At 37.7% G+C, this 23,455-nt stretch overlaps 1 protein-coding gene across 2 annotated transcripts in view; it reads right to left on the bottom strand.

The window, feature by feature from the left end:
• CHM (CHM Rab escort protein) overlaps positions 1–23,455 on the bottom strand; it is a 198,447-nt gene that overhangs the window by 61,185 nt on the left and 113,807 nt on the right. For both annotated transcript variants that reach the window (XM_067724234.1, XM_067724235.1), the window contains exon 9: positions 11,096–11,173. In XM_067724234.1, coding sequence (XP_067580335.1) covers positions 11,096–11,173 — 78 coding nt within the window. The remainder of the gene's footprint in view (positions 1–11,095; positions 11,174–23,455) is intronic.

Genomic DNA, 23,455 nt, shown 5'->3' with positions numbered 1-23,455 from the left:
AATGGCATGACCAGCAGTTATAGAGTTTCCCTAGCTCAAAATCTCTCTTCCCACATCTAATCTGCTACTCAAAACTAGCCCCTTTTCTCCATCTCCACTGACACTGCCCTAGATTTTTGTTAAGTCTAATAAGACATTGGACTGCTAACACATTGGTAGCTTATTTGTTTGACATAGTGTGTGGCATAACAACCATGTGCCAAGCACTGTTCTAAGAGGTGAAAGCTTGGGGGGGAGGGGCAGAGTATCAGGGAATGCTCTTTGGAGGAAGTGATATATTAGCTGCTTTTGAAGCAGTTAAAACCAGTTAAAACAAGCAAATAAGAAGAACATTTCAGCAGAAGGGCAGCATCTGCAGGGGTACAGAGGCAAGTAAGAGAAGTACAGGGAGGGAACCACAAGCAGTTCAGTGTTACTGACAATAAAATGGAAGCAGAGAGAGAAGAGATGAGCTGAGAGAGGCAGGCAAAGGTCAGACCCCAGAGTCTCATGTGTCATGTAAAAGGGTCTCAGACTTCATTCTGAAGTGATATAAAGTCACTGAAACTTTTTACATAGGGAGGGACAAAGCCAGATCTGCATACTGAACAGATCTCAATGTGTAATTATCTTACTAATTTATTTGTTCCTTAATGTCCCCCAGTAGACTCTAAGCTCCACAAGAACAAAGACCATGATTGTCTTGTTCTGTGCTGTATCTCCAGTGCCTGGCACGCAGATAACAACTGTTCATGGATGACTGAATAGATGGACGGATGATGGAAGTATTCCATGTACATGAATAGTGCAGAGACAGAAACAAAGATATAGAATCTCTGATTTAGCAGGTAAAGAATCTCTTTCCATCACAGTGCTTCTTCCAAATCACTTCCAATCACAGAACTTGTTAAAGTTCACTCATCTAGTAAGTGGGGAAGCCAGGGTACAGATCCAGGCCTACCTGACCTTAGAGCTTGTAATCTTTGTACACAAGGGCAAGATTCATGTTTTATTTATCTCTTTATCCCCATAGAAACTAGCATGTGGGTTGGTGGAGGTTAAATATCTAGAATATTACCACTATCATTTTGCAAATAGGACATACTAAAATCAGAAATTCAGCAATTTTCCTACAATGACAAATGGTATTAAGAATCAGTCACCTCACACTTGGTCTAACATACTATTCATTACTAATTTCCAAGTACCTGGGAAAGGTAGAGTTATTCCTGACATCAGAGAAAAAGATATCTCAAGAAATAGTAATAGCAGGAAATCTAGTAAGTGAGACAGTTGAAGTTCACAAGAACACTAGCTGAAGTAATTAGATTCAGACTACTGGTTACAGACATGTCTGGTCCAAGGTCATCCATACCCTACCCTAATATCAAATACTACACTGCTAAATGGCCAAATCTAATGTACAGGAGTTTTACATGGTCAGCACTGCTGCAAAGAAAAAGAAAGCTGCTCAACAAGAGCATTCAGTGTCTCCAGAAACAGTCAACAGAGGGGTTCAGTATTAGAACTTAATGAGAGGGTAGAGAAAAGAACTACTGATATCCATGTCCTCTAAAAATTAGTAAAGCAGAGTCAATGGATAATATAGCCAAGAGAGCACAGTCAATGTAGATCTCAGGAGAGCAAATTAAACAAAAATGAAAAATAAGACAACACAAGTTTTTCTTATGAAAAAGAAATACTTTGAAGACCAGGTTCAAGATGGCAGAGGAGAAGGATGTGTTCTCACTCCTTCTTGAGAGACCACCAGAATCACGACTAACTGCTGAACAATCATCGACAGGAAGACACTGGAACTCACCATAAAGGATACCCCACATCCAAAGACAAAGGAGAAGCCACAGTGAGATGGTAGAGGGGCGCAATCACAATAAAACCAAATCCCATAACTGCTGGGTGGGTGACTCACAAACTGGAGAACACTTATATCACAGAAGTCCACCCACTGGAGTGAAGGTTCTGAGCCCCACATAAGGCTTCCCAACCTGGGGGTCCGGCAAAGGGAGGAGGAATTCCTAGAGAATCAGAATTTGAAGGCTAGCAGGATTTGATTGCAGGACTTTGACAGGACTGGGGGAAACAGAGACTCCATTCTTGGAAGGCACACACAAAGTAGTGTGTGCATCGGGACCCAGAGGAAGGAGCAGTGACCCCATAGGAGACTGAACCAGACCTATCTGCTAGTGTTGGAGGGTCTTCTGCAGAGGCAGGGGGTGGCTGTGTCTCACTGAGAGGACAAAGACACTGGCAGCAGAAGTTCTGGGAAGTACTTATTGGCGTGAGCCCTCCCAGAGTCCACCATTAGCCCCACCAAAGAGCCTGGGTAGGCTCCAGTGTTGGGTCCTCTCGGGCCAAACAGCCAACAGGGAGGGAACCCAGCCCCACCCAACAGCAGACAAGTGGATTAAAGTTTTACTGACCTCTGCCCACCAGAGCAACAGCCAGCTCTACCCACCACCAGTCCCTCCCATCAGGAAACTTGCACAAGCCTCTCAGACACTCTCATCCACCAGAGGGCAGACAGCAGAAGCAAGAAGAATTACAATCCTGAAGCCTGTGGACCAAAAACCACATTCACAGAAAGATAGACAAGATGAAAAGGCAGAGCGCTATGCACCAGATGAAGGAAAAAGATAAAACCCCAGAAAAACAACTAAACGAAGTGGAGATAGGCAACCTTCCAGAAAAATAATTCAGAAAAATGATAGTGAAGATGACCCAGGACCTCGGAAAAAGAATGGAAGCAAAGATCGAGAAGGTGCAAGAAATGTTTAACAAAGACCTAGAAGAATTAAAGAACAAACAAACAGAGATGAACAATACAATAACTGCAATGAAAAAAACACTAGAAGGAATCACTAGCAGAATAACTGAGGCAGAAGAATGGATAAGTGACATGGAAGACAGAATGGTGGAATTCACTGCTGTGGAACAGAAAAAAGAAAAAAGAATGAAAAGAAATGAAGACAGTCTAAGAGACCTCTGGGACAACATTAAACACAACAACATTCGCATTACAGGTGTCCCAGAAGGAGAAGAGAGAGAGAAAGGACCCGAGAAAATATGTGAAGAGATTATAGTTGAAAACTTCCCTGACATGGGAAAAGAAATAGCCACCAAAGTACAGGAAGTGCAGAAAGTCCCAAACAGGATAAACCCAAGGAGAAACACGCTGAGACACATAGTAATCAAATTGGCAAAAATTAAAGACAAATAAAAATTACTGAAAGCAGCAAGGGAAAAAGGACAAATAACATACAAGGGAACTCCCATAAGGTTAACAGCAGATTTCTCAGCAGAAACTCTACAAGCCAGAAGGGAGTGGCATGACATATTTAAAGTGATGAAAGAGAAGAACCTACAACCAAGATTACTCTACCCGGCAAGGATCTCATTCAGATTTGGAGAAATCAAAAGCTTTACAGACAAGCAAAAACAAAGAGAATTCAGCACCACCAAACCAGCTCTACAAAAAATGCTGAAGGAACTTCTCTAAGTGGGAAACACAACAGAAGAAAAGGACCTACAAAAACAAACCCAAAACAATTAAGAAAATGGTAATAGGAAAATACATATTGATAATTACCTTAAATATGAATGGATTAGATGCTCCAACCAAAAGACACAGGCTCGCTGAATGGATACAAAAACAAGACCCATATATATGCTATCTACAAGAGACCCACTTCAGACCTAGGGACACATACAGCTTGAAAGTGAGGGGATGGAAAAAGATTTTCCATGCAAATGGAAACCAAATGAAAGCTGGAGTAGCTATACTCATATCAGATAAAATAAACTTTAAAATAAAGAATGGTACAAGAGACAAGGAAGGACACTACATAATGATTAAGGGATCAATCCAGGAAGAAGATAAAACAATTATAAATATATATGCACCCAACACAGGAGCACCTCAATACACAATGCAAATGCTAACAGCTAAAAAAGAGGAAATCAACAGTAACACAATAATAGTGGGGAACTTTAACACCTCACTTACACCAATGGACATTATCCAAACAGAAATTTAATAAGGAAACACAAGCTTTAAATGACATGACAGACCACACAGATTTACTTGTTATTTATAGGACATTCCATCCAAAAACAGCAGATGACACTTTCTTCTCAAGTACGCATGGAACATTCTCCAGGATAGATCACATCTTGGGTCACAAATCAAGCATCAGTAAATTTAAGAAAATTGAAATCATATCAAGCATCTTTTCTGACCACAACGCTATGAGATTAGAAATCAATTACAGGGAAAAATACGTAAAAAACACAAACACACGGAGGCTAAACAATACGTTACTAAATAACCGGGAGATCACTGAATCAAAGTGGAAATCAAAAAATACCTAGAGACAAATGACAATGAAAACACGATGATCCAAAACCTATGGGATGCAGCAAAAGCAGTTCTAAGAGGGATGTCTACAGCAATAGAAGCCTAACTCAAGAAACAAGAAAAATCTCAAATAAACAATCTAACCTTACACCTAAAGGAACTAAAGAAAGAAGAACAAACAAAACCCAAAGTTAGCAGAAGGAAAGAATTCATAAAGATCAGAGCAGAAATAAATGAAATAGAAACAAAGAAAACAATAGCAAAGATCAATAAAACTAAAAGCTGGTTCTTTGAGAAGATAAACAAAATTGATAAACCATTAGCCAGACTCATCAAGAAAAAGAGGGAGAGGACTCAAATCAATAACATTAGAAATGATAAAGGAGAAGTTACAACAGACATTGCACAAATACAAAGCATCCTAAGAGACTACAACAAGCAACTCTATGCTAATAAAATGGACAACCTGGAAGAAATGGCCAAATTCTTAGAAAGGTATAACCTTCCAAGACTGAACCAGGAAGTAATAGAAAATATAAGCAGACCAATCACAAGTAATGAAATTGAAACTGTGATTAAAATCTTCCAAAAAACAAAAGTCCAGGACCAGATGGCTCCACAGGTGAATTCTACCAAACATTTAGAGAAGAGCACACACCCATCCTTCTCAAACTCTTCCAAAAAATTGCAGAAGAAGGAAGACTCCCAAATTCATCCTATGGGGCCACCACACCCTGATACCAAAACCAGACAAAGATACTACAGAAAAAAAAATTACAGACTAATATCACTGATGAATATAGATGCAAAAATCCTCAACAAAATACTAGCAAACAAATCCAACAACACATTAAAAGGACCATACATCATGATCAAGTGGGATTTATCCAAGGGATGCAAGGATTCTTCAATATACACAAATCAATCAATGTGATAAACCATATTAACAAATTGAAGAAGAAAAACCATATGATCATCTCAATAGATGCAGAAAAAGCTTTCAACAAAATTCAACACCCATTTATGATAAAAACTCTCCAGAAAGTGGGCCTAGAGGAAACCTACCTCAACATAATAAAGGCCATATACATCAAACCCACAGCAAACATCATTCTCAATGATGAAAAACTGAAAAGCATTTCCTCTAAGATCAGGAACAAGACAAGGATGTCCACTCTTGCCACTATTATTCAACATAGTTTTGGAAGTCCTAGCTATGGCAGTAAGAGAAGAAAATGAAATAAAAGGAATCCAAATTGGAAAAGAAGAAGTAAAACTGTCACTGTTTACCCATGACATGATACTATACATAGAGAATACTAACGATGCCACCAGAAAACTACTAGAGCTAATCAATGAATTTGGTAAAGTAGCAGGATACAAAATTAATGCACAGAAATCTCTTGCATTCCTATACACTAATGATGAAAAATCTGAAAGAGAAATCAAGGAAACACTCCCATTTACCATTACAACAAAAAGAATAAAATACCTAGGAACAAACCTACCTAGGGAGACAAAAGACCTGTATGCAGAAAACTATAAGACACTGATGAAAGAAATTAAAGATAATACAAACAGATGGAGAGATATCCCATGTTCTTGGATTGGAAGAATGAATATTGTGAAAATGACTATACTACCCAAAGCAATCTACAGATTCAATGCAATCCCTATCAAATTCCCAATGGCATTTTTTACAGAACTAGAACAAAAATCTTAAAATTTGTATGGAGACACAAAAGACCCCGAATAGCCAAAGCAGTCTTGAGGGAAAAAAACGGAGGTGGAAGAATCAGACTCCCTGACTTCAGACTATACTACAAAGCTACAGTAATCAAGACAATATGGTACTGGCACAAAAAAAGAAATATAGATCAATGGAACAGGATAGACAGCCCAGAGATAAACCCATGCACCTATGGTCAACTAATCTATGACAAAGGAGGCAAGGATATGCAATGGAGAAAAGCCAGTCTCTTCAATAATTGGTGCTGGGAAAACTGGACAGCTACATGTAAAAGAATGAAATTAGAACACTCCCTAACACCATAAACAAAAATAAACTCAAAATGGATTAGAGACCTAAATGTAAGACCAGACACTATAAAACTCTTAGAGGAAAACATAGGAAGAGCACTCTTTGACATAAATCATAGCAAGATCTCTTTTGATCCATCTCCTAGAGTAATGGAAATAAAAACAAAAATAAACAAATGGGACCTAATGAAACTTCAAAGCTTTTGCAAAGCAAAGGAAACTACAAACAAGACAAAAAGACAACCCTCAGAATGGGAGAAAATACCTGCAAATGAATCAACGGACAAAGGATTAATCTCCAAAATATATAAACAGCTCATGCAGCTCAATATTAAAAAAAACAAACAACCCAACCAAAAAATGGGCAGAAGACCTAAACAGACATTTCTCCAAAGAAGACATACAGATGGCCAAGAAGCATATGAAAAGCTCCTCAACATTACTAATTATTAGAGAAATGCAAATCAAAACTACAATGAGGTATCACCTCACACCAGTTAGAATGGGCATCATCAGAAAATCTACAAACGACAAATGCTGGAGAGGGTGTGGAGAAAAGGGAACCTCTTGCACTGTTGGTGGGAATGTAAATTGATACAGCCACTATGGAGAACAGTATGGTGGTTCCCTAAAAAACTAAAAATAGAACTACCATACAACCCAGCAATCCCACTACTGGGCATATACCCTGAGAAGACCATAATTCATAAAGACACATACACCACAATGTTCGCTGCAGCACTATTAACAATAGCCAGGTCATGGAAGCAACCTAAATGCCCATCAACAGACGAATGGATAAACAAGATGTGGTACATATATATACAATGGAATATTACTCAGCCATAAAAAGGAACGAAATTGGGTCATTTGTAGAGACGTGGATGAATCTAGAGACTGTCATACAGAGTGAAGTATGTCAGAAAGAGAAAAACAAATATTGTATATTAATGCATACATGTGGAACCTAGAAAAATGGTACAGATGAACTGGTTGGCAGGGCAGAAATTTAGACACAGATGTAGAGAACAAACTTATGTACACCAAGGGGGGAAAGCGGCAGGTGGTGGTGGTGGTGGTGGTGTGATGAACTGGGAGATTGGGATTGACATATAAACACTAATGTGTATAAAATGGATAACTAAAAAGAACCTGCTGTATAAAAAAATAAATAAAATAACATTCAAAAATTTAAAAGAATAAATAAACCTTGATCTTTGGGGAAAAAAATGAAAAATAAGATCTAGCTGAAAATAAGCATGCATTTAGTTACATATTCCATATTTCTCCTCTCAACATTGGTATGATACTTTGATGTGTAATCACCACGCTAAACTCAATGCTATGATCATTTATGCTTCTATCAGGTTTCCTCAGTGAAAGGTGAAAAGAAAAGCACAAAAGAGGCTATCATCAGTTTTTAATCTTCGTTCATTCATTTAACACAAAGCTACTGCGTATAATGGGTGATCGGAAACTGCCTTGGTTCTGGAGATAAAGAAGTGAGACCCTGACTTTTTTTAGGGGGAATTTACAATCATAAAAGGGGACCTGAGTTGGGGGGCTGGGTTCTGATCTAGTCTGTGGGATCAGGAAATAAACTTAGACCTTAGACCTGAAGCATGGTTAGCTCTTAACTACACCGAAGAGTAAAGGGGATGTCAAGTGTTCCTTATAGGAAAATTGGGGAAAAAAAGGCAATCTAAAACCATAAGGAGACAAATACAAACATCTGCAGATTCCTTGATTAATACGCCAATTACACTTAGAATAAACAATTAGTCAACCTGGATTGCTTAAAAAGAAATGTATGCTGGATATGCCCAAATATAAACTCAAGTTTTTCCCCTCAAAAAATTATCCCTCACTTTATATTCAAGTCCTAACAAAACATCTCCTATTACTGGTAGGTCTCTCAATTATTTGATTTTGAATGACAAAATAGTATTTGGGAAAGATACATTAGCCTGAGTCAACTTCAATCAATGCTAGCTTTAGATGTTTATAGAGACTCTTTGAGTTGACAGAATGGATATTTTAAAGAAGCAAAATTTCATAATTACTAGCAAAGATATGAATTTACAATTTTGAAGTACTGGTTGTATCTTAAAAGAAACCTTTTAAAGATCCCATACACAATTTAGTATAGTGAGAATACTGTAGATATCATGAAATTATAAATGCAGGTCAAAGTTTTAACTGTCCCACTATTAAGGAATTAAATAGTTATGGCTTGGAATAAGTTTTCCAGCATGAGAATCATATGCAGAATACAAAATGGCTGTATCTTAACCACCCCAAGATGGACAAGAAAAAGATATTCACTGGAAAACTGAGGTTCTAGTAAAATAATAATAAATAGCATAAGTAGACATCTTGCTATTTCATTTACATTCATTAAAGTAGACACATACAAGTTGTTTGAACATTTTTTTCAATTTCTCACTGGGATTGAAGATAACCCAGTATGTGAGAATGGACTACATTTGGGCATATAAAACATCTTAAAATAACTTACTTCTAAGTGTTAAGGAGAAACTAAGTACTTTCAGTAACTCAACTGAAGCATGTCATAGCTGGAGGAGACTCGAAAACTACTGCAGAGTCCATCTAACTCATCTTGCAGATAAGGGAACTGGCCCAGAGAAAACTGACTTGTGTCCACCGTCACTCATGGCAGTGACAGAGTTCCATGTCTTCTTTCACTCCAGGGTTACCTGACCATTGCATGCCTTCAGAGTCATTAGAGAATAACTGTTATGTTTGAGGTCCTTCTACAAAGATGTAAAAGAAATGAATTAAGACCTAGAGTCCCCAGTCCATCATGGAACATAGTACCACTGGCTAAATCCTGAACTTTACCTTACAGATCAGTATTTTTTAGTGTCATCTAAGGAGAACCTACATTATATTCATTTGGGGGTGCTCCTTAAAACTGCAAATTCCCTGGCTCCACTCTAAGCACATTATCCAATTTCACTCTCTCAGCGTGAGGCACAGAAATGTGTATTTTTTTTTAACAAGTTTACCTAGTGATTCATAGGCACATTAAAATTTGAAAACTACCAAACTTTGGTCGTTAGACCCTTAGCCCTCAGCTATCTGTTGCAACTGAAATCTGCAGCAGACCACAAAGAAGAGTTCTTCTGTTCAGAGTTTGTAATAAAAACTAAGTCAAAGTTAAGGTAAATGTAGCCTTTAGTTCAACAGATGTTTTTACTGTACTAACATATCCTTTTTTTTTTTTAAACAAACATGAGCCATGCAAATTCTTCATGTCACTAAAAGTAACGTGTAGGACTGGAATGAGGCCCCCAAAAGGTAAAAGAATCTAAGTAAATAAACACCAAACAAGCAATTCATTATCTGCCTTTCCATCATGGGTACATACTCATGCTTCAAAATGAATGCATAAGGAAAAATGACTCTAAGAGTCATAAAGACAACTATTCCTTCATGAACCTCCACAGAGCCCTTCACGCATCAATATATGAGTATCTTGGGCCTTCAGAGTGGATTTTTTCACTGTAGATTATCATACTTCATTTACGTAGTACCTTTCTGTTAAATTGCTAAAAGTAAATTATAAGCCTTTAAACCATGTGCCTATTTTATCTTATAGTAGAGAATTACTTTTCTAAAGCAAATTCACTGTTTAACTATTACATATTCTAGTTGAATTTGTTCTCCACCATATCTTGAAATACTAGTAGTGCACTATAACTGGCTTGTAAGAAGTTAACAGACATTTTATGCCACTTAGACTATAGAGAATTACTGTAAAATGAAAAAAACACCTTAAAATTTATATTTTTAAGCTTCCAGTTCAAGATATTAAGGTATTTTATGACCTGAAAAATACTATTTCTTTATATACCCCTAAAAAGTCACACAAGAGATATAGGTCAGTATATGCTTAAGAACATATAACAAAAAAGAAAAATACATAGTAAATTAAATAGCTCCTAAAACTCGATCCAGTTGACCCATTTAAGTTTCAATGTAAACCCCAGATATCGAAGAATACTACTTATTTAGTGTAATTTAGACAACAGCATATGCTAGTAACTAAATAATAAATCCTAGAAAAATATAGCTGAAATATAAAAATACACAGATAAATAGACTGTGCTCAGCTTTCTTTAAAAGCAGGTACATCCTTATTTCAATCCTAAACCAGACTGTAGACCTGATACGGTTGTAAAATAATTTATCCTCAGATAACAGGGCAGCATAGTTTATGACAACAATCTACCTAAAAACTCATTAAAGTCTTTTCTCTTGGAGTGACATGCATTATCAGCACAGATTAATCTGATGAGTCTTTAGGTGAGCTCCATTTTTAAAAATGCAATAACAGAGGGCTTTGTTGTCATCTGATAAAAATCAATTAGAGGAGGTAAGGCCATAAGGAAAACTAACATCACTCATCACCCACCCCCGGCAGCTGAAATGATTTGTCTTCCAAGCTTGGATGATCAGGAGCTATAGTCATATTGTAGGGAAATTAATTTAGTTTCTATATTCTGAACTCACTTTCCTTGTTCTGGAGGATGTAAACACAAATTACTTTTAATCAAGGTTGATATGTTATTAATACCAAGGAGGATCTTTGAAGAATCATTTTTTAAAAATCGAATTTAGCATTTTTCACTTGTGCTTGGGATGTAAATATAGGAAGGTAACTTATATCATCCTCACTTTCCAGATTCTTTGTCCACGACAAGGCACTGTACCAAATGGCGAAGACAATAGATTCCACCAAACACTGCACACATCCTAGGAAGAGAATAGGAAAATGAGGATTAGAATTCTTGAGTTCAAAATTAGGGTAACATAATATTCTCTTAAATATCTAACATTTAATAAATTTAATTGGTCTTAGAGAAAAAAGATTTTGACAATTTATTACCTTTTCTATCATGGTATTAAGAATCTCTCAGAGGTAAGATTAGTAATATTTTAATGCAGCACAGGTAATAGTGCTAATAATACAATGTGGAAGCCTAGAATTGAGACCAAGCCAAAAGTGTCCCTAAGCAAAGTTCAGCTACCCCCAACACCAAACCAGCTACTGACTGAGATACATAGGCTACAAATAGCCTCAAGAGGTGATGAATGAGACCCCCCCCTCAACAGAAGTGACCGCAAATAAATGTTAAGGAAGAAACAAGCAGGGAAAGCTCTGGAGGTTTACCATAAAAGTAAGCAAAAACTAAACCAGGAACTGAAAACCAGAGCAGTAAGCACAAGAGTTAATGCTACAGAAGCTCTAAGAAGTTTGCCTAACTCATGAATCTAAGGGCTGGGGTTTTAATGCCCACCCACATAGGGAAAAGAGAGGCCTTAGGATCCAAACAAGGCAGGGAGTAGAGAATAAGATATTCTCTAACAACACCTGGATCCTTAATAGGACTCAGTGAAAAGGTGATCGAGGTAGAAAATCCAATGACTACAAGAGAGAGAAAACATAAATTGTTTTACCTAAAGCCCTGTGTGGAAGAAGATATATATATATATACCTCTATATTTATAACCAGTGGTCTGCTCTCACACAGGTTGGGAATTTGAAATTACACTACTACATGATCCAAGAAACCCTTAACCAATAAAACATCACTAAAGTGGCTCTGGGTACCCCCTGGGTATCCCCTGGAAACTTGGTGGAAGCAACCGCTAAAACTTTCTGGAGCAATATGACCTCAACCCAGGCCACATGAGATTGTCACAGAGTTCCCTTATGATGAGTTTATAATCTAAAATTATACAACAGATGAAGAAACACATCTTATCCTGAGTGAGAATTACTGGACACAATAAACAGCAGGATTAGATTCCCAAAACACTTTACTTAGATAGTAGAGCTATCAGAGATTATAAAATGGGTATGCTTAAAAGGGATGAATTAAAAACATAAGAATGATGGAAAGTCCAGGAAGAAGACTGCGGTAGGCTGAATAATGCCCCCATTACAGATGTTCACATCCTAATCCCTGCAACCTGTGGATATGTTCTCTTACACAGCAAGAGGGTCTCTAAAGATGTGATTAAATTAAGGATCTTGAGCTGGAGAGGTTATCCTGGATTATCCCAGTGGGTGCGATGTCATCGGAAAAGTACTTTAAAAAAGGAAGCAGAAGGGTCAAAGTCAGTGAAGATTTTGAGGATGGAAACAGAGGTCAGAGTGATGCTACTGCTAGAAGGGGGTCACAAGCCAAGGAATGTAGGGGCCCTATATAAGCTGGAAAAGACAAGAAACAAATTCTCTCCTAGAGCCTCAAGAAGGAAGATAGCCCTGCCTACCCATTTTAGACTTAAGACCTCCAGGACCATAATATAATAACTTGTATGGTTTTAAGCTAATAAGTTTGTGGTGATTTGTTATGGCAGCAATAGCAAACTAATATAAAGACTTCTAAGTATATGAATATGATTATGACAGACGTGGCATTACAGACCAATGGGGAAAGAATGGACCATTGAATAAGTGGTTTTGAGACAACTGTTTCACACCATATTCAGAATCAATCCCAGGTAGATGAAAGGTATAACTATAAAATGCAAAGCTTCTAGAATATAGGAGGATATACATTTGAGCTCAGGGGAAAGAAATATTTCTTGAATAAGATACAAAAAGCAAAATCATAGAGAAAATCTTGAAAAAATGAAGTATTTTAAAATTATAAACATCTGGACAACAAAAGAAAATGAAAAGCCACAGGCTAGGAAAGATATGTGCAAATATCTTACAAATTATTTAAAAATATCAGTTTGGATAATAATTTGGCCATGTCTAATAAAGTTGACGATGCATACGCCTACAGTGCAGCAATTCTATTAGGCATAAATCTTACAAAGACTCTCAGACACATATACAAAAGAAGACGTGTATAAAAATATTTGTTGCTGCATTTTTTTTAGACAGCAAAACATAGTGGTTATGGGGAAGGATTCTGACTGCCTGAGTTTATACCTCAGCTATTCAACCTACTGACTGTGTGACCTTGAACAAGGCATTTAGCCTCTATGTATCCTATTTTCTTCATCTGTGGAATGAGAATAATAGTATTTATATCACAGAGGATTCTTCTGGGAATTAAATGAGTTAATATTTGTAAAGAAGCTACACAGTGCCTGTCATACAGTATTACATAAAGCATTCATTAAATAAATAAATATAGGTACTACTTGATATACATCACATGCAACTCAAATGTCCATCAAGAGGAGAATGAACAAAAGAAAATGTGGTATATTCATATGTGTAATAAAGAATTTAACCCGGCCCACAAAGACGTCCGGCCTTTGTTCTTGGCTTCTGGGAGGTTATCTCTAAGCCCTTGGAATGCCAAGCCTAAAAGAAGTGTCCTTGTTTGTGTGTAGCCCTTGGGTCACCAGACAGTCTAACAATATGACTTAGGGTGAGGGCTGGCCACACCAGAGAGTCTTAGGGTGGGAACTAGTCATGCCAGAAAGACCAAAGTGTGATTTAGGGTGGAGACTTTGGGAACTGTGGTATTTCAGTTAACCTCTGGTGGGGCTGGAGACTGAGATCAGCCCCATGGGCAAATCAGTCACACCTGAGTGATGGAGCTCCAATGAAAACTCTGGACACTGAAGCTCTGCTGAGCCTCCCTGGTTAGCCATCCTCTGTGCATACTGCTATACATCAATAAGAGGAGAATAACACGGGGAGAGGACAACTGAAAGCTCCACATTTGGAACCCCCCTGTACTCTATCCTACACACTTCTTCCCTTGATTGATCTCAAGCTATACCCATTCCCTGTAATAAAGCATAATGGTGGGGCTTCCCTGGTGGCACAGTCGTTGAGAGTCTGCCTGCTAATGCAGGGGACACGGGTTCGAGCCCTGGTCTGGGAGGATCCCACATGCCGCAGAGCAACTGGGCCCGTGAGCCACAACTACTGAGCCTGCACGTCTGAAGCCTGTGCTCCGCAAGGAGAGGCCGCAATAGTGAGAGGCCCGCGCACTGCGATGAAGAGTTGGCCCCGCTCGCCGCAACTGGAGAAAGCCCTCGCACAGAAATGAAGACCCAACACAGCCAAAAATAAATAAATAAATTTAAATATATATATATTAAAAAAATAATAATAAATAAAGCATAATGGTGAGTTAACAGCTTTTAGTGAGTCGTGGGAGTCCCTCTAGTGAACTATCAAAACTGAGGGTCGTTTTGGGAATCCCCCAAACATGCAGTTTGTGTCAGAAGTGTGGGAGGTCTTGTTGGGGACTACACCTTCTAACTGTACAGTTGGCTTAATCTCTCACATTGTACTACGGAATACTATAAGCAATTTAAATGAATGAACTACAGCTCCATCTATCACCAGGGATATATGGCAAAAACATAAAAATTGAGCGATAATAGCAAGTTGGGGAAGAATATATCCAGAGTGATATCATTTATAAAAAGTTTTAAAACTTTATATGTAAAATAATACTATATATATATACACACACACACACAATATCATTTATGGACACATATACATGTAGTAAAAGTAAACAAACATTTAAGGGAATTAGGAACATGAAATTCAGGATAGTAGTTATCTCTGAGAAGGGAAAGAGTGAAAGCTACACTGAAGGTTTCAATTGCTCAGTTTCTTTAAAAAATATATTGAGAGCAAATATGGCAAAATGTTAAGATCTGGCAAAACTGTGAGTGGTTACATGGGTGTTCTTTATATTATTCTCTGTACTTTCTGAAACATCCTTAAAATACTTCATAACCAGATTATAATAAAAAATATAAATGAGTGATACAGATAAGTGACTCTCTCTAAACATGGCATAATATTCTTATTGTATTTCTAAATTCAATCATTTTAGTAGCTATGACCAAGCTAATTAAGTTAGGTAATAATTCCTTCTGGTATAGAACAACGAGGAAATCAGGGATTTTTTTCCCATTGAAAAATTTAGACTAATACAAGAAATGGCACATTAGAGCAAGCAAGCAAAATTTCATGTGTTCAGAAACCCTTTAGACTGCAAATTGTACCCAGGACATTAGCTACAAGATATTCTCTTCTCCTTGCTAATCTTGTTCACCAGTCACATATCAAATTATGAAACAATATTTATTACCTGCGTTGGTACACCTGGTACTATTTGAGACATTGTACTCAGATTCTAAAGAGTGTTAGATGAGGTCATATTTCTGCTGGACTGTTTAGCTACATTTCTCAAGTGATATTCTGCCTCCTGTTATTGGTAAGGGAATACTGATACAGTGAAATTGATGTGATCAAGACAAACAGCCCAACTTTCACCATCAATTTCCTGATGATATTGAAGGAGATCATATGCACATGAAATGTTACTGGCCCACTAAAAATAAATAGGCTGAATTAGGTTAAGGCCCCAATATGGACAAGCAAGTTAAAAGTATGAACCACACAATTAACATTCTCTTTAGCTTGGGGATATCTTTTTCATGTGAATAGTTGCACCAGTGTTTCCAACTTCCTCGTAAGTAGCTACAGATGAGCTGTTACCAACTGACCTGTGGAGTTTTTCATTTCAGTCAGACTGGTGCATGTTTCTTTCTCTCTCTCCCTCTCTCCCTCTCTCCCTCTCCCTCTCTCCCTCTCTCCCTCTCTCCCTCTCTCCCTCTCTCCCTCTGTCCCTCTCTCTCTCTCCCCACCCCAACACAAACATCAATTCCCCCTCTGGGGAAAAACAATTTTAAGTATCTTCTCAGATTGCAAGAAAGGCAAGGAGATCAAGTTCAGAATTAGTCAGAGATTGTATAAGGTTAAAAAATCATAAAACATTATGTCATAGACTATTACAGGTTTATCAAAGGCATGAGAAATCCATTTAACTAAGATGAAATGCAATTTTCTAGAGACCTCCTTTCATTATATATTGTACTTGTTTATGAAACACATTGCTACTTTAGTATATAATATTATCAAGTAATTTTTTGTTTGAAAATTCATTTCTATGAAGTTTTTATGGTAAATGAGACCTCTGAAAAATACATTTAAATATAAAATGCAACAGAGGCATCTATATTTATTTTAGTAAGCCATGAAAAAATTACCAGGTTTTCAAAAACATGATTTATTAACAGTGGACATATACTATATGGAAGAAACATAAGAACGTAAAGATGTTAAGAACTGGTTTGTGAGGATGATGGTGAATATTACAGAGGAAGAAGTACAATAATGACACTGTCATGATAATCCAACAAATTTCCTTTTAATTTTAAATGAGAACATAGGAAGTATTTTGTGCTCTTGGAAAGATGACTTGATATCTTCTATAAGTGTCTGTAACTGCAAAAGCATACAGTTGTATGTATATGTGTTTTTCATACTGCTTCTCACTGGCTTTTTTTCCCCTACAGCAGGTTTACTTGTTACGGGAGCTATGTGTTGCTCACAATGGTGGCATTTGTTCTTTCTCACTTCAGTATTTTCATCAATGTACCTAGTGCCCAAGTGACAAAAAACAGTGTTTTGTAAAAAGTGCCGGGCAAAATGATGGGATTGATGAAAACTCCTCTGTGTGATATTCTTATGAAGTATTTTCACATTTAGTCTTTTTAAAAAATGTTTGTGGTTAGGGGAGAGCTACTTGGTGGCAATGAGCCACTGAGGAACTCTTTTATGAGTGGGTAAGAAGCACAACAGCAGGCAGTTCTTGAGAGCTGCATGCAGAACTCATTTACATGAGAAGTAGGGAATTACATGAGAAGTGAAGAAATAACTGTTGGCTACATAGTGGTCTTTGGTGCACACAGTCAATAATAATGACAACAATACAAATAATCATCATGGCTAGCACTGAGTGCTCACTAAATACCAGAAGCTTTACATGTATTAACACATTGTATCCTACAAATCCATGAGGCAGAGTTTTAGAGATTTGGAAACTGAGGGAAAGAGAGGTCAAGTGACTTGCTTAAGGTCATTTAGTAAATGGTACTGCTGAATAAAAACTCAGGCGATCTGGCCCCAGTGGCTTCTCAGTTAACCATCATACAAACTGCTTCACTGTCAGTACCATCCTTTTTGGTGTTATGAAGGAAAGCAACACGGAGTCAGATAGTCAAAGTTACTCTTAGAGTTGTTCTAATTCCTGAAGAGTTGTAAAGATTATTACAAAGAGTAAAATAACTCCTCAATTTCTACATTGTCTCCTAAAAAGTACATGTTTATTCTCTATCTGTAATGTTAAATGGATTATGTGTGACTGCATTTTAGTTAGAACATAAGCTCAGAGTAAGAGTAACCATGGGAGTACTCATCTTTAGAGTACCTAGCAAATTATGAATACTTTGCAATTCACATTTTAAAAAGTGATTTATAAAGTATATATTGGTAAGCTAGAGATTTTTAAACAGAAAAAGTGCTGTTAGTAGAAAGAAAACATTTTACCATTAATTCTTTGGGAGGTAATAAGTTTCTACAAGACACGTTTTCTTCCAGTGCATTAAATGGCAGCCTAGTGATCCAAGGGTTAACATGCCTTTTGATGGACAATTAAGCTGCCAAAGATGGTGAACATCAACGACTAAAATGCCAGTCAGGTCCCAGATTTCCCAGTTCATATCAGCCATCCTGGGGCCTAACATAATGCCTGGCAAGATAGCTCTGTACATCTACCTTCTAGAGTGTACTATGGGGCTAAGAGGCAAGAAAGTATACGTTTTATGGGACTTAAAAAAATCTACAAACATACTAAATACAGTAGGTAATACTACCAAAAAAAAGTCAGTACAGAAATACATTTGAAACACTTTATCAAATGCCATTAAAAACAAACCAAACAAAAAAGTCCATTATAAGAGAGTTCTGAGTGACCACTGATCATCATCACTGTGCTTTAGTGACACTTCAGCTTAACCTGTACTGATACAGCAGAAGTTCCATTAAACAGTAATTAGGCAAGTCTAAGTTTCATGAGAGACAGACAAGCTTCAGTGATTCCATCTATCTATACAAAGTTCAACTGTGGTTACTTATTTGTAACTATATTCAGACACATACATCTATCAGAGCATTACATTTATAGTAACACATTGAGCTTTCCATCATGTTTAACCAGTGCCTGCTGGTCTGAAAAACCTGTATGAGGAGGCTTACATGTAGGTATATGTGTTTATTTTTAAATATTTAAATACACACATACATACAGTGGGTCCCAAACGTCTTAGTGCTGTTGACACACACATACTTTTAATATATATTACATAGAATATAGTATGTTTATGGGTTATATACTTACATTGCATATTTATACTACTACATCATGTTAACTGGTTACATATTTATATTACTTAGCAGGGTGTTTACTTATACTACCATCCTTTTTTCCCTTTTTTTCTACTTTCTTCCAGCAGGAAGTAGGGAGAAGGAGGGTGACTGTATAGTGGGTGTCAGAAATGAATGATGCATTTTTGCTGTAGTTGGTCTGTCTCCTGGGAATAAAAAATTGGGCAGCATGTAAGTCACAGTATCATCTCCCCCCTCCACTCAATATCTCCCCAACTGAAGCTAGTGTCATCCAACTCAGCATAGATTTCCTATTGGCCCAGAACTGAATGCTTTCTTGAGAGCAAGAGCTACACAACAGGGAATGATTCCTGCAGCCTCAGGAAACAGTTATGTTCATAACAATCCCAAGCTAGGCCTCATCCCTTGCTATAAGTTCTTGGGATTCATTACTATGAAGTTTTAGACTATGCAGCAAGACCATGAAAAAAGAAAGAAAAAAAAAAAAAAAAACAAAAACACCTCAAATGAGTGCTCCATTACAACGTGGTCTCATTCACAGTGATCCAGTATGACCAAAAAGGCACATCTTACCTAATATTGGTCATGGTGATAGAACCCAAAGGAACTTGTTTGGGAAGCAGTGATCACCAAAACTAAAAGGTCACTAAAAGTCAAGTGTAAAATCTCAGTCATGATGTACAAATTGCACAGAGATCAAGAGATCACCTCTTAGAGGTGGTTGTGCAATCCACATGTATGGTCAACCTCTGGAGTCAGGCTGCCTAGGTACCTATCTGGATTCCCCCACTTACTAGCTGTGTGACTATGCTTCAGTTCTCAAGACTATAAAATGGGGATAATAATAAAACCTACCACATAGGGTTGTTGCGTGGATTAAACGAGATAATGCCTGTGAAGTGCTTATTCTGTGCCTGATACACCATAAACATTCAATAAATTGTAGCTTTTGTTGGCTATCACCTTCTATAGCAAAGAAGACAATGATTAAAGACTGTACCACCCATGTGGGGTTTATAAGGCTAAACTGCCATTACTATGAGAATCTGCCTCCAGGTGTTCAAGGCCTGTAGTTTCCTCTAATACAATTTAAGCAACTTAGGTACCACCTGGTCAAGTCAACTACCTTCCCCAGAGGAAACTGTGACAGTTGTAAGAGAACTGCTGATGCTGATGAACACTGAGATTTATTTCTTCATTCCCAAATATTTATGAAACTAGGCCTACTATGCATCAGCTACAGTTCTGGATATTAGGGATATAAAAGTCAACAACACAAACACTGTCCTTGCTGACGCATAACTTATCTAGTGCACAAGAGAGACAAGAAATAAAGTAATAGTAGACAGTGATATGTGTTCTGAAATAGTAAAACAGGATAACGTGAGGGTGATACATGGGTCTGAACATTAGATAGGATAATCAGGGAGAGCCTCTTTGAGGAACTGATATTTGAGCTGAGACCCAGGTGACCAGAAGACATCAACTATGTGAAGATCTGGAGAAAGAATATACTAAGCAGAAGAAACAGCAAACTTGAAACTTGGAAGTGCAGAGTAGCTTGGTGTATTTGAGGAAGAGAGACAGCACTAGAGGGGTTGGAATGTAGTGACTTACGGAGAAATATCGTATGAAATGGGGTCACAGAGATAGCCAAGGTCTTGACCATGCAGGGCTTCAAAGGCCACAGCAAAGACTTTGAATTTTATTCTAAGAACAATGAGAAGCCACCAGAAGGTTTTGAGCAGGACAGTGACATAATCAGACTAGTATTTTTTAAAAAAATGAGCCTGGATGCTGTCTGGAGAATTGTCAAGGGGGCAAGAGTGGAAAAGGGGAGGCCAATTATGTCTGCAGTAGACCAGCGAGAGATGATGGCAGCCTGAAGCAGGGTCATGGCAACAGAGACGAAGTGGAGAGATTGGGGACATATTTGAGACATAAAGCTGACAAGAATTGCTGATGGACTAGATGTAGCAGGAAGATATCTTCCTGAAGACAAGTTTAAGGTAATGCACATATCCATGAGAGCAGTCTCCCCTCTGAAGTGTGTAACAATCAAATCCAACTGCTCAAGTCTGGTACAGTCTTCCCGTACAAGCAGCGCTTTGAAGGGCTCCTGCAGAAACCCTCTTCCTCCACCTGGGGTGTGGTTATTAGAGTCAGCTATTTGTTACAAACTCAACAATCACTAACTCCTGACCATTCATCAAAATTACTACTTAATACTAATTTTACATAGGAGGGCACAATGAACGGATTAGTTTCTGTGCTTTCAAGGAGTTACCATGGGCCTGGAAGGGCACAGCATTATTAATGATTCAAGAAATTATATGGTATAAGTATCTGAGTCAGTGGGTCTTTTGATGCAAATTTCACACTCACTGAAAAGGTTGTGGGCAGATGGATTGCCCTTTAGGCACTGCCGTCACTCTGGGAAGGCATTATCATCATGCTTAACTTAGAAAAAGCTGTCAAAAAGCAATACATAGCCTTCAGAAAACTCACTCCCAGAAACTGCCCCTATTTTATAGATCTTAGCCATATATCTAGCTTCCTCTGTTCTTGGTGTCATTCTGTAGATGATATATTCTTTTTTTTTCCAGCTTTTCCAGCTGTCCTTAAATTTAACTTTCTATAGGAAAAGTCACAATAAAACTATGTATTGGATGACAGAAACAGATCTGTATTTAATAACTGCACCAGGGGCCCAGAATAAATTAGCATAAATTACAGAGTACAAGTCATCATTCAATCTTTAAAAAATAAAGTCTTCCAAAAATACTGGGGGTCAATTTATACGCTTGGGTCACAACCTAGGTTCTGTATCTACAGTTCTTGTGTAAAATGGCTCCCTGGTTTGTAAAAGGGCCAGAATCACCATGCCAACTCAATGATTCTTCAATACAGCCCATCACAATGACATCCACAGAGCTTTTAATGAAAAAGCACTGGTGTTTCCTGGCTACTCTTTAAACATATTATAAACTAAGCTCTTGATAAAACTGCATTTTTCAGTCTGAACACTCAGGCTAACAGCCTCATGTTTCTTATTTGCCACATGTCTGCTAAGGCAAATTCATTTAAAAATAGATCTTTCAAATTCAAAAGAAAGCCTTTTGTTCAAACTTTTGGGATGTAGCAAACAAGTCTACAGTAAACCAACTTATGTTCTCCATGAGATTTCTTTTGATTAATCTCCTTTCTCAGACTTTCTCTGTTTGACATTCTATAAATGACATACTCATCTCTTGTTTGAATAATCCTTATTCAAACCCTTGATCCATTTTCCTGCGTAGTCTTCAAAACTCAAATTGTACAAATAACACAGGTAAAAAGGCATCAATTTTGAATCAGGACAATAATATACTCTTTTATTTCTAATGACCTTTATGATTATGTCAAGTATTATGTAAGTCTTTCTGAATGTAGACACAAGAATACCCAAAGTAAATATCTTCAGAGATCCCTACATAATGACTCCTGGATCCCTTTCATGAGTTGAAAAATATGTGCACAGCCATCTTCTCAGACATAGTCTTTCATGCTATTTTCCTGCCTTCTCACATTGCCTTGTGAAACAGTCCTTCAGCTAATACTCTTCAGCTTAGTATTTTACTATCTACAAGCTCTCAGTGTCAACTATAAATTGGGAAGCATCTGGGAGAGTTACTATGCTGACCCCCCAATCATTTATAAAAATGTTAAAAAAAAAAAAAAAACCTAAACATTGATTCTTAGGAGAGCCTACTGTAAAAATCTCTCCATGCAAGTAAGAGCTCATTTAAACCACCCGTTTGTTTCTTCCTTCCTGTGTTTAAACTAGATCTCTCTGCATGACTAAACATTATCCCCAACCCCATGGGGAGAGGACATTTTTTAAAGCAGTCTTTGGTATAAAATCTTATCAAAGGCTTTTTGAAAATCTAAACTGTTCACTGGCTCCGCCTTGTTCACACCTTATTTACCCCTCTCAAAGAACCCTGTTAGATGCTGAGGTATAATTACCTCACAAAAACCATGTTCTTTCCTCCTGTGGGTTATTATATGTTCAATAACTTCACCCTTTAGCTATTTATTACAAAACTGACTCTCAAGTCGAATAGTTAGCCTTATTCCTCTGTGGTTCCTTGGGCTCCTTCTTTAAACTATGCACCCTCTACACCTTCTCTACAAACCACAGCAATTGATTTCCTTCAACTGCCCCTCCCAACCTGAACCCCTGCCCAAGCCTGTCACATTTTAAACTGAGATGGTTCACACACAAAAGTGATCCAGGCCTCTGCGATCCCAGATCCTTTCATTTTTCTCCTTTGTTGGCAATTCATATAGTAAAATAAAACAAAGTAGAGTCACTTCTGTTGGACAAATCCTAGAAAAGGCCTGCAAACCTTCTCAGTTCAAAGGTTAATGGTACTGGCCTGGGACCTGAAGGTAGAGCTGTCAGCCATGATTCACCTCGGGCTGTGTTATGAGACTGAAAGTGCTCAAATTACCCAACCAGTTACCTGCCCTGCACTAATCTGCAATAGATGCAAAAGTATTAAGTCATGGACTTAGCCCTCTGTTAAGCATATGAGACAAATGACATTACTAAGTGCAATAACTAGAGAAAAACTGAAGATTATATTATGTGGTAGAGACTAAAAGCATTCTAAAAGGGAGTTCAGAGAAGGAAGAGGTCAACATGTTGGAGGAGGCAGAATTACAGAATGTCAGAAACAGAGAAAACCTTTACAACAGCTGGACCAATTCCCTGTTACAGAACATCAGAGAAGTTAAACTAC

The sequence above is a fragment of the Pseudorca crassidens genome, chromosome X, assembly GCF_039906515.1.
Source record: "Pseudorca crassidens isolate mPseCra1 chromosome X, mPseCra1.hap1, whole genome shotgun sequence".
In the NCBI taxonomy this organism is placed as follows: domain Eukaryota; kingdom Metazoa; phylum Chordata; class Mammalia; order Artiodactyla; family Delphinidae; genus Pseudorca; species Pseudorca crassidens.
The sequence above is the reverse complement of the archived record's forward strand: the minus strand, read 5'-3'. Positions and strand labels throughout refer to the sequence as shown.